This window comes from Chelonoidis abingdonii, chromosome 1 (genome assembly GCF_003597395.2).
Source record: "Chelonoidis abingdonii isolate Lonesome George chromosome 1, CheloAbing_2.0, whole genome shotgun sequence".
Lineage (NCBI taxonomy): Eukaryota > Metazoa > Chordata > Testudines > Testudinidae > Chelonoidis > Chelonoidis abingdonii.
The window spans coordinates 65893348-65905854 of record NC_133769.1 but is presented as its reverse complement, the minus strand read 5'-3'; the positions used below and the strand labels follow the sequence as shown (position 1 = coordinate 65905854).

The 12507-nt window shown below is 38.4% G+C and overlaps 1 protein-coding gene across 3 annotated transcripts in view; it reads right to left on the bottom strand.

Moving 5' to 3' along the window:
* Positions 1-12507, bottom strand: part of TBK1 (TANK binding kinase 1) — a 56846-nt gene that overhangs the window by 33873 nt on the left and 10466 nt on the right. For all 3 annotated transcript variants that reach the window (XM_032775234.2, XM_032775231.2, XM_032775233.2), the window contains exons 2-7: positions 11910-12029; positions 9486-9626; positions 6279-6408; positions 5353-5534; positions 4189-4349; positions 2672-2782 (exon numbers count right to left, since the gene is read on the bottom strand). In XM_032775234.2, coding sequence (XP_032631125.1) covers positions 2672-2782; positions 4189-4349; positions 5353-5534; positions 6279-6408; positions 9486-9626; positions 11910-11996 — 812 coding nt within the window. In that variant the 5' untranslated portion in view covers positions 11997-12029. The remainder of the gene's footprint in view (positions 1-2671; positions 2783-4188; positions 4350-5352; positions 5535-6278; positions 6409-9485; positions 9627-11909; positions 12030-12507) is intronic.

Below are 12507 nucleotides of genomic sequence, written 5' to 3'. Positions count from 1 at the left end.
GCACACTTTAAGAGTAATCATCTTGAATTTCATAGAATCATAGGTTGTAGGACTGGAAGAGACCTCGAGAGGTCTTCTAGTCCAGTGCCTGCACTCATTGCAGGGCTAAGTATTATCGACATCCATGAGAGGTGTTTGTCTAACCTGCTTTAAAAATTTCCAATGATGGAGATTCCACAACCTTCCTAGGAATTTATTCCAGTGCTAAACTACCTGACAGGAAGTTTCCAAATCATAGAACTGGAAGAGACTCGAGAGTCATCTATCAATCCTGCACTCAAGCAGGATTTAGTATTATCTAACCATCCTGACAGGTGTTCGTCCAACCTACTCTTAAAATCCCAGTGTTGAGATTCACACCTCCTAGACAATTTATTTCAGTGCTTAACCGTTCTGACGTAAGGAAGTTTTTCCAATGTCCAACCTAAACCTCCTTGTTGGAATTAAGCCCATTGCTTCTTGTTCTATTCAAGGTAAAGAACAATTTTTCTCCCTCCCCTTGTAAAACCTTTATGTACTTGAATAAATGTTATCATCGTCCCTCTCCAGTATCTTTTCTCCAAACTAAATCACACTCCAATTTTTTCAGTATTTTCCTTCTAGGTCATGTTTCTAGACTTGTAATCATTTTTGTTGCTCTTGCTTATGACTTCTCCAATTGGTCCCAACATTTTCCTGATGTGGCTTGCACTAGCAGCCATCTTAAGTATCTTGAATTTGTACCTGTTCTTCATTACAGGCTAATGCGAGATGAATATTAACAACATGTTGGTATGTGTCCATAAATCAAACCTGCAATTTTCAAGAAAGTCTAAGTGACTTAGGAGCACAGATCCCATTTAAAGTCAAACAGATATTGTGCTCTTAAAATCGCTTTGAAAATCCCATCCCACATACCTATAGCTGAATAGTTTTCTAACAGATGGCTAAACATGGTGTCTCTGCACCACTTTCAAAAATAATGTACAGCTTTCCCAACCTGTTCTAATGGAGACAGCTCTATTTTCTTCACAAGAGTTTATGGGAAAAATTACTGCTCCCAATGATGAAACAACTAACTGTGAGGCATAGACTTCACTCAAAAGCTAAAATCAGGTTGTGTTAGTGTTACGTGAAGCTCTTTGAAATCCGTAGTCTCAAACTGCATCTGAATGTGAGAGGGACACCCTCAACTTAAAAACCATACTTCTACTTGATAATTGTTTTTAACTTCTACTGTTTGGATTGTCATCTATCAGAAACTGTTATCAGCACGGATGCATATCCCCTAGAATGGTGGCTGAAGCATGAAGGGACATACGAATCTTTTGCACATCTGGCATGTAAATATCTTGCGACGCTGGCTACAACAGTGCCATGAGAATGCCTGTGCTCACTTTCAGGTGAGAAGTGGGCAGCATTATCTCCTGAAAATGTAAACAAACTTGTTTGTCTGAGCGATTGATTGAACAAAAAGTGGACTTGAGGGCTCTAAAATTTTACATTGTTTTATTTTTGAATGCAGTTTTTTTGTACCTAATTCTACATTGGTAAGTTCAACTTTCATGATAAAGAGACTGCACTATAGTACTTGTATCAGGTGAATTGAAAAATACTATTTCTTTTGTTTTTTACAGTGCAAATATTTGAAATAAAAAATAAAGTGAACACAGTACATTTTGTATTCTGTGTTGTAATTGAAATCAATATATTTGAAAATGTAGAAAACATCAAAAATATTTCAATGTTATTCTATTATTAACAGTGTGATTAATCGCAAGATTAATCATGATTAATTTTTTTAATTGCTCAACAGCCCTAGTAATTAGGCCTTGATTCAGCAAGGTACTTAGGCATGCATGTAGCTTTAAGAATGTGAGCAGTCCCATTGACTTACATATTTTTGTCTCATTTACTTATTTATGCATCTATTAAAATGGGGCATTAGTCCACAAAATACTGAGAGCTGGATTATTCTGATTTAAACATCTTCATTTTTCCTTTAATGTTTGACTGCAACGTTTACGAGGGAAAATTGTCTTTTGTGCCCAAATTAGCCTGGTACGGTTCCTATGAGCAAATAATATTCTGTAATGTTAAATCCTAGTTTACATATAGGAATACCAACAAGGAGGAACATTTTCATAAGGCTCTATAGGGATCAAGAACTGGATATTTAAGTGGAAGGTATCAAGTCTACAAAGATGACTGTGTTCTGGAGGAAGGGGAAGAATTTAAGTCTCTTTCTACTGACTTTTTATCCATTAAATTCATACGTATAATTTCTAGCTCTTCGAATCCCTTTAGAACACTCAGGCAGGAGGATGGAGGTTAAACTTGAGGTTTAGACAAACTACAGTATATCCCCAGTAATAATTATCCTCTCTTGTGGTGATGGAGCTAATGCCTACCTGTGCAATAGCATATTCTCCCTCTCCCTGCACAGACTGGTTCTTGGCCATATTATTCTTTTTCACCTCTTGAGTGCTCTTGGGTAAATGAATAGTTACAGAAGCACTTGGATGGAATGGAAAAAGGCATTTCATAGCCCATAAAAGAACATAATTTTAAAAATTCAAAGAAAAATGTCAGAGACAGCCAGAGTCCCAAACATCTTATACTGAGAAAATAATGAGAAAAACCTTACTCAGCTAGCACTGCAGTATTTGGTAAAAAATTCAAATAAGCTTACTTAGAAAGACTACAGGAAATAGGCATATCTCGACTCCACTCAATTGGTCCATTTTCTGCTTTCTGTACTCCAGATATGGCACCAGAAGGCTTTCCAGTGATAATTTTATACCTATGAGATATTACAAAAATAAATATGTAATCCTGAATTACTCTCTCTTCAAGCACGAATCTAGTAAATGGATCCTCTAATGGGACCTTGTAATGTAAATTAAAAATTCTAAAGCTAGTACAAGAGTTTAGTCCAATCTGCTGCTCAGTTGGAGTACAATGTTCAGGGCTCATCACCAGACTGGCAGAGGGTGCTGAAATAATAAACTTAATGATTAATGAAAAGAAACACCTTATGCTGAATTGAAGAAGCCCCTTTGGCTGACTCAGGACTAAGAAAAATTAGGGAGGGGATCCAGGAAAAAATAAAAATGTCAAAGTCCGATTTTTATGTCCGTATAGTACAGACATTTACTGGATTGAACATGCAACGTTCCAGGGAATGTATAGCATAAAATTACCAAAAATGTTCATTTGGGAAAAAAGGAATACAGCTTGGTTTTAGTAGACATTACATTAATATTAAAATAGCCACAGATTTTGGCACAATTTTGTACATTCACAATTTTTTCCCATCTCTGAACAAAAAATTTAGGAATAAGCGTGAAAGGAGAAAACTCTGCATTAAATTGTATTTAGCTCTAGGAAAAATGTTACTTTACACACACACGGTGTAGAGACAAGGAAGATTCAAACAGCTAACTGACATCAGAGGCAACTGCTTTCATGCTTCATAGCCTGTTTGAAAAATTAGATGTACAATATATGATAGTAAGGCCCTGTACATAATTCATCATGCAGTTGCATAAACTGTTACAGAAAACTGATTTTTAAGTTGCTGCATAATTGCACTCTAGAATCTAAAATTTCATTTTAAAATATTAAGCCTCTAACTTCAATTTATCCCAAATCTCTGTCTGCAAAGGGAGAGGGAATGATAAGATGCATTTCCTCCTCAGTAGCAAAAGACTTCACTGCCTCCTAGATACCAAAAACAGCTCCCATACTTTCTTCAATGCCAGAACTCCCAATTGGCCAAATTTCTGGCTGTTATTTGACAACACCTAAATGGCAGCTACTAGTTAAAACAGAAGTTTGAAGCACTGAAAATATAAGATCTTAGACACTACAAAATTAATTGAATATAACAGAAGAAAATTACACAATGTAGATGTCACAGATTGTACTGGACCACAAGTGCAGCAAAGAAGGCAAGAGGCTTCAAAAGATAGTGTCACAATATTCTGGAGGCTCTGCTGCATGACTAGGTCTAATGTGCTGCATGAGATACTCATTAAATATGAAATCTTCCCATGGCACTAGCCTTGCTAAATATGAAATCTACCTACCATTTGCATTATTTTTACACTGTTTGCTATGTGCATGTGCACAGAACTCTTGATACAGATATTTTTATTGGTTGAATTCATTTATGAACAGACAGAACTCTCCCTCTAAATTACCCACATCACTTCCTTGTTCCTGCGAGGCCCTTCAAAAGGTCGGAATGGTAAGCTCCCTGTTGCTGCATGATAAAATGTCACTCCTATGCTCCACAGATCAACTGTTGCTCCATACTTCTTCTGATGCTCCTTCCTCAACACTGCTCGCTCATACATATCAGGATGCTTAAGTGAAAAAAAGGATAAAACTTAGAACTACTTGCTTTGTAAACCATTATAAAGGACCAAAACTCAAGCAAGCAACCACAGCAGGCTACACCAGCTTTCTAAGCATTTCTTTCATCAAAAAGGGAAATTAGCGTCTGCTGTACAATTTGCATAAGCTTTTCACACAACAGGTGCTTCAAGAACATACTGCAAAATTGTTCAGCCAGAGCCAGTAGCCGTTTACAGTCACTCTTTTTACAATAAAGTTCAAAATCTAGTAAAGAGAATTTAGCCAAGAAAATTCAGATGAAATTACTGATTAGGAGAGAAAAGCCACACAAAAGGAGAGGAAGAGAAACACTACAAAAACGACTATTTCAGAAAATGCATTGAGAAGAACACAGAAAAAGAGCATTGAGAACATTTATTAGGACACTGACATGTGAGGGGCATGTAAACAGAAGCAGAGGGGACAACTGTTTTCCTTCTGTTTTTCCACAAAAATATACTTATTTTCAAATTCAATATAAGTATTTTAGCTATACTGGCTCCATTACTTGTCTCTTTTTAGAATTAAAGTACTCTGACTTTAAAACACTACACTGGAAATTCCAAGTTACAGTGCCCTTGCACACTGCTTAGTCAACAAAAATATCAGGAAAGTGGATCTGAGCAATAGCCAGCATCATCCAAACAGTTCATGAGAACACTTAAAAATAGCCAGAGAGGGAGAGGCAAGGAAGCTCTAATCAATCTATGCTGCAATTCTTTATATCACCCAATGAAATGTGGAGAATCTGGGCCAGGAAATGATCTCAACACGCTTGTTCCCAGATCATAAGAGGCCTAGCATGACAAAAGATGCAAAAGGTAGGATTGATGTTATAACAGTAACTACCGGACTAGATGTGTCATTGATAAATGTGTTCCCAACTGGGGTTCTGTCTCTCAGCTATTCATTTTTCACTAAGAAACACCCCATGCTTTAACAAGTCCATCAGTCAGAAACTAAATGGCTTACCAAATATTCTTCTGTGCCATAGAGAGAAACAAACTGTTCGTCATCTTCCAACTCTCTAGCAGCTCCAAAATCTGTCAGTTTGTAAACAGACTGACCATCTTCACCTATAACTCGCATTATATTGCCTGGTTTGATGTCACGGTGCACTATTCCATTTTCTCTGAGATGATTCATCCCAGCCACTTAAATACAGAGTTGTACAGCAGTTAGTACATACGTCTCAACACAGACAGGACACATGTTAAAATACCAAAAAAAAACATATACTTTCATAGACTATTGTTTTACAGTGTGTGCATAGGAGAAGGGTAAGGACCACTGCTGCTACTAGGATTAGAATATCCTATTGTCTCTATTCTAATCATCTTTGCCTTTTCTTCTTCAAACAGCATATAAAGGCACCTCTTGCTCTCAAAAATGCGTTTCCTGAAACCTATTTTCTTCCATTATTTTAGATAAGAGTTTATAATCCCTAGTGATCTCATTCTCTTCCCAGAGGAATGTCTACAATGTAGGAAATAAGAGATGACAATGAATTTTGCCATCATCCTTTGGAACACTGAGCAGATAAAGTGGACGTATTTTAATTGCCAGATATCCTGCAGCGATAGGGGGCAGACACTAGTGGACTTCATTACTCCCCTCAATCTATTCTGTGATGATCTGTCAAGACGACAGTCCAGTGTGTGACCAAAAAAAAAAAAATCTTTGCATTTAAAAAAATCTAATTTTTAGAAAAAGAATCATAAATAGCTTTATAATGCAACTACATTTGTTGATATAGATTAAAAGTAATACTATAATCCATATGATTTCATTTACATTGTCAAACTAAGAATTTTAATATTCCAATTCCAAACTAAACTAAACAACTGCTGAGCAACAAAGCAAATTAGACAGAGTTTAAAAAATTAAATTCCACATACCCACATCTCTCAGCACAATTAAGAACTCAGACTCTGGCAACCCATAGGCATTAGATGGTTCTTCTAAAACAGTGTATAAGCTCCCACATGGACAAAATTCCATAACAAGTACTTTATGTCTAGTGGTTGTCTGAAAAATAAAAAAATATAAAGATTTGGCAATGATATGAAGATTGTTAATAATGCCAGAGATTAGATCAAGTCATAGTCTCCTATTTTCAAAGCTTTGTAACCTGATGCTATTTTATATATGTCTCACTCTGATGGCTTTTTAAAAAATGAAAAGGAAGAAAAGAAAAACTGGTTTCATTTTAAAATTTATCTTGAGTGTAGAAGAAAACAGGGAGGCCACAAGATTATGGGTCCTAACCCTTCACCTTTAAAATGGCCCGCTCTGAGGCCTGGTCTACACTACACGTTCAAACCGATTTAACACTGCACTCGTCCACACAACGAGGCTCTTTATATCGATATAAAGGGCTCTTTAAACCGGTTTCGGTATTCCTCCCCGACGAGAGTAGTAGCGCTGAAATCGGTATTACCATATCGGATTAGGGTTAGTGTGGCTGCAAATCGATGGTATTGGCCTCCGGGCAGTATCCCACAGTGCACCATTGTGACCACTCTGGACAGCAATCCGAACTCAGATGCACTGGCCAGGTAAAGAGGAAAAGCCCTGCAAACTTTTGAATTTCGTTTCCTGTTTGCCCAGCGTGGAGCTCTGATCAGCGCGGGTGGCGATACAGTCCCAAATCCAAAAAGAGCTCCAGCATGGGCCGTACGGGAGATACTGGATCTGATCGCTGTATGGGGAGACAAAACTGTTCTATCACAGCTCTGTTATAGAAGACGAAATGCCAAAGCATTTGAAAAAATATCCAGGCTATGATAGAGTCCACAGCACAGTGCTGTGTGACAAGCGTAACAGAAACCCAAAGAATCAAATGGATGCTCATGGAGGGAGAGAGGGGGTACTGAGGACTCCAGCTATCCCACAGTCCCCGCAGTTCTGGAAAAGCATTTCATGCCTTATTGCTGAAGCTCCAATGCGTGAGGGTCAAAACACATTGTGCGGGTTTTCAGTATTATGTTGTCAATTAACCCATCCCCACCCGCTGAAAGAAAAGGGAAAAAATTGTTCTCTTGACTTTTTTTCTATGTCTACTGTATCTGCTGGTAGAGCAGTGCTGTGGAGATAGGAGCATCCTCTCCTCTCCTCCCTGGTGGAGATGACATAGACTCTTCCATCGTTATACATCAGCCGTGAGTGCTCCTGGCTGGCCTAGGTAAGGTCGGCCAGGGGGCCTGGTAAAAATAGAATGACCCTTGGTCATTCGGTATAGTGGTCACAGAACGCTGTAACCGTCCTCATCATAGCAATGCCAGCTGAGTTCATAGCACCCCCCCTTCAATGTGTAAAGAAAAGATTCTGTCCTGCCGGACCCATATAGCAGCTGGAGACTGCCTCCCCCTCATTTTATCTCACTAAAAAGTCAGTGTTTCTTATTCCTGCATTCTTTATTACTTCATCACACAAATGGGGGACACTGCCACAGTAGCCCAGAAAGGTTGAGGGAGAAGGGAGTCAACAGGTGGGGTTGTTGCAGGGGCACCCCCCGTGAATGGCATGCAGCTCCTCATTTCTGCGGGATCTGACATGGAGCGGTTGTGCTCTCTGGTTCTCTGATACACTGGTTCTCTAGTACACTTGCCCCATATTCTAAGCAGGACTGTCTCTATTTTTAGATAAACCACAAAGGAGGGATTGACTCGGGCAGTCATTCTCATCTTTGTCTTTGCGCCCCCAGCCGACCTCAGCTAAGGCCAGCCAGGAGCACCCATGACAGCAGCAGACAGTACAGAATGACTGATAACTGTCATCTCATTGCCAATTTACAATGGCACAGCAGACAGTACAGAATGACTGGTAACCATCTCTGCTACCTTGCAATGGCAAATGAATGCTGCTGTGCATGCTGCTGTGCTGCAGTACCGCCTCTGTCAGCGGCATCCAGTAGGCATATGGTGACAGTGACAAAAGGCAAAATGGGCTCCATGGTTGCCATGGTATGGCGTCTGCCAGGGCAATCCAGGGAAAAAGGGCACAAAATGATTGTTTGCCGTTGCTTTCACGGAGGAAGGAATGACTGACGACATTTACCCAGAATCACCCGCGACACTGTTTTGGGATCTCAACCCAGAATTCCAATGGGCGGGGGAGACTGCGGGAACTATGGGATAGCTACGAGATAGCTACCCACAGTGCAACGCTCCGGAAATCGACGCTAGCCTCGGTACATGGACGCACACCGCCGAATTAATGTGCTTAGTGTGGCCACGTGCACTCGGCTTTATACAATCTGTTTTACAAAACTAGTTTATGTAAAATCGGAATAATCCCGTAGTGTAGACACACCCTGAGTAGCAGGTAGTGTAGGCAAATGAAAAATAAGGAACTACAGTGGGAGAAGAGCCTGGAGCAGCACTTTTACTTCTCTCCTCGATTACTCCTCCTCCCCAAAGTCTTTACTTACCTCTGCATTTTAGTCATTTTCCTGTGAACTCCTAGCCAGCCTCACTTTGAGAAAAGCTACTTTAATTCATCCCTGGTTGCAATTCTACATCTGCTCTATCATTATGTGAACTTTATACAGCAAGATGCCTATCTTCTGACAGTCCTGTGGAACACCTGAAATCTTATTTTTTAAAAAGTGAGAGGTTGTGAATAAGCTGCAAAATTATGAATCAAGAGCAAATCAGACAGTAGCATGCATTCCATATTAATATAAAAACATACAGTAGTGTAATTAAAATCTATTAACTTAAATAATTTCAATTTAAGATTTTATAAATTAGGACAGTATTTGCATAATATACACATGTGGATGCAGTGGATCAGATTCAGTGCCTCTTGCACTGAACCTGATTGTGTGCTACAGACAGCAAGGCAAGTGCACTGATTTGCTAAGCTGTTAGGAGTCAGTTATGTATTTCAGTAGCAGTATCACCACTTGGCCTCTGCTATCTTTAAATCTGTGGCTCCAGGTCAGGTGAGATTCTCAGCAAAAGGAGAGGAGCCAGTTGGAAAAGGCACCTATATACTTCTTAATAAAAATACAACCTTATCCCATACAGCTGAGTTTCCATGAAATACATATATATGCAGGGCTCGTGGATGGCATACTACAAACCACATCAGCTAATTACCTCTTCTTCAATAGCAAACAATTTGACAATGTTCTTGTGATTCAGTTTCTTTAATACTTCAAATTCTCTCATCTGAACATCCACAGGACGAAGGAAGCTTATGTTGTTAAATACTTTGACGGCATATAAATCCCCAGTTTTCTATCAGAAAAATATTCAGATTACTTAAAAAAAATCAAAGTCAAGTACAAAAGAGCCATAATAATTAACATGTATACAGTACCACAGTACCAGTCATCCTGAAGGATCCCAGAACACTTTTCAAACTTATATACAAATATGATATAATGGCAGCTTCTCTGCAATAATTTATTAATATTGTATGTTCATCTGATTATTGGAATATTTACTATATGAATATATTGGTTTAGTTTAATAGGGGGCTGTAAGGATAAACAAGCAGAAAGGAAAAAATGGCTCAAGATAAGCTACTTCTTTATAAACACTTGAGGGTTGTTAACAGACAATGCCAAAACACACTGGAAACTCAAGACAATTTGAGAGAGAGACACAAAATACATAATCTGATGACAAAGAACAGCCTCAACTCCCATCTAAATTCAGGGAATAAAGACCAGTTGGGGGTAATTTTTCACAAAGCTGGAACATGGAGAAATCTCAGGGGTAACTTTTAGATTTTAGTATCTGTACAAAGACTAATTGAAAATCATCTTCTAGAAAATTTGTGTAAGGCCCCAAATCCATAGCTAAGTATGTAGAGGTTTAAAAACTACAATTAACACAGTTTAGAACAACACACTTAAAAATTAGTTCCTGCTTTATTCCTCAATCTTGGAAAAAGTTACTCACATGGATTCAGTGGGGATAATCATGTAAAAGTGTTTGCAGGATTTGGGCTTTATCTATCTGCTGACCTGAATCCTGGGATTTAGCATTTTTCCTATACCACTGGATAGCCATTACATATCAAATAGCAGTGCAACTCCATATGCTTTTACCAGGGCCACCCAGAGGATTCAGGGGTCCTGGGGCAAAGTGGGGGAGCTACAGTGCTTGTACTCACCTGGCAGCAGTCTGGGTCTTTGGCAGCATTTCAGAGGCAGGGGGCCCTTCAGCTGCTCCACATCTTCGGCAGCACTGAAGGGCCCCCCGCAACTGAAATGCCACCAAAGACCCACACCACCGCCGAGCCAGGGCTCACGGGGCCCCTGTGGGGCCAGAGGCAAATTGCCCCACTTGCTCCCACCATCCCCCCGGCAGCCCTGGCTTTTAGAGTTTGTGATATCCTGAGCTATTTCAGGGGAAAACAAAAGCGCCCCCCCCTCCCCCAAACACCTTGGCAGATGAAAATCCTTTCAGTTTTCCTTTAAAATTATAAAATGATTGTTAATAATTTATAGTCAAGAGAAGATATTAGCAGTTGGGTTATTTTTCTCATTGTTTTTATATACATTAGTAAGGCAATTAAAGAAATTAAGACATAATTAAGTACTCTGGATAACGTTAAAACCAATCTACCCCTGGAAACAAAAACATAGTGAGGCAGGGATCATATCTTACTTTGTATTTGTATAGCACTTAGCACAATGGTTATCTGAACCTGACTAGGGCCATATAATGTTAAATAATAATACATTCAGATATTAGAAACTAAGTTTAGGTAAAGAGAGCTCAAACAGAATATTTATCTGGAATGAAGGTTCCCCCCACCCGTCCCCCAATGAGTTCAGAAATAATAGTTTCTTTAAAAAGACACGGATATATATTTCTTTCCAATTTAAAAGGGACACACATGCTTAGTAATTTAGGCCCCCCAAAAGTCTTTTCTACTTGTTTATTTAAACATTTCCCTGCACTGTTGGATACTCAACAGCATTGTACTTGTGCATAAGAACCAGAAGCAGCATTGTGTACTTGTGCATAAGAACCAGAAAATGACTGCTTAATTTCACTGTCCAAACTGGATAAAATGCAAAAGGCATGGAGCAAGCACAGTGAAAAGAATGGTAGATTTTACAAATGATTTCAGTATTAATCTCAACTTTGTTATTAATAACAATGATAAAGGTGTTTAAAACATGTATCTTACACATTTTTTCCTGATTACTAGGGACATTAAGATAAAATATCATAAAAGCTGTGTTGTTTTCTTATACAGGCATATCCAATTAAAAAAAAATCAAAACTTTTCCATAAAAGGCTGATGAACAGATTTCAAGGGCTTTCACATTACAAGTGCCAGGTTTAATGATTGTTTTCTTACTGAATTCAGCCTGTGGATTTAGTATATAGGCAGCATTCACTGTATAGCCAGTTTTTCTTTTAATTAATGAAAGAAAAACAACTTCCATGTATTAACAAAGGTAACAAAACAGGAAGACTATTTAAGAATTAATACAAGGATCCTTGTTCTTGAAAATAATATTTATTATATGGTAACCAGTTTGTTTACTCCACACAAACCTTATGTCGTCCACGAAAAACATTTGCAGTGGCTCCTTGTCCTAGAATGTCAGATAAAAGCCATAGATAATTGGAAGTGCTCTGCATGTTCTCTCTCAATTAGTCGATTCTCTTTTCAAGCTTAAAAATAAAAAAATGTTACTGAGTATATTGCACACACAAAAATTAAAGGAAAATCAATACATTCTTAATGAAACAGAGAAACACTACTCCAGAGATTTAAAGAATTAATAGAGGAATTAAAAATCCACTAATTAGAGAAATGGGGAGGCAGGAAGAAAGGAAACAAAGGCAAGCTAAATGCTACCAGAAATCAAAATTAACACTTCACATATAAAATCTGTCACCGAGTTTGAGGTCTTCTTTTTCCCTTCCTCCATTTGAAAGAATAAACTAAAAATCAAATAAAGGTCTCAATAACCATTCTTTTGTCAGCTTCTAAATGTGGCATAAAGAGACCATAAAAGATAGAAGAGAATAATACAAAAGGTTTCAAATAATGTGGGAATTGTCTTTCCTTTAAGAGAAACGACATTTCTATAAGTTTCATGGTTCAGCATATCTGAGAGACTGCATAACAGAAGTGAGATAACGGCAG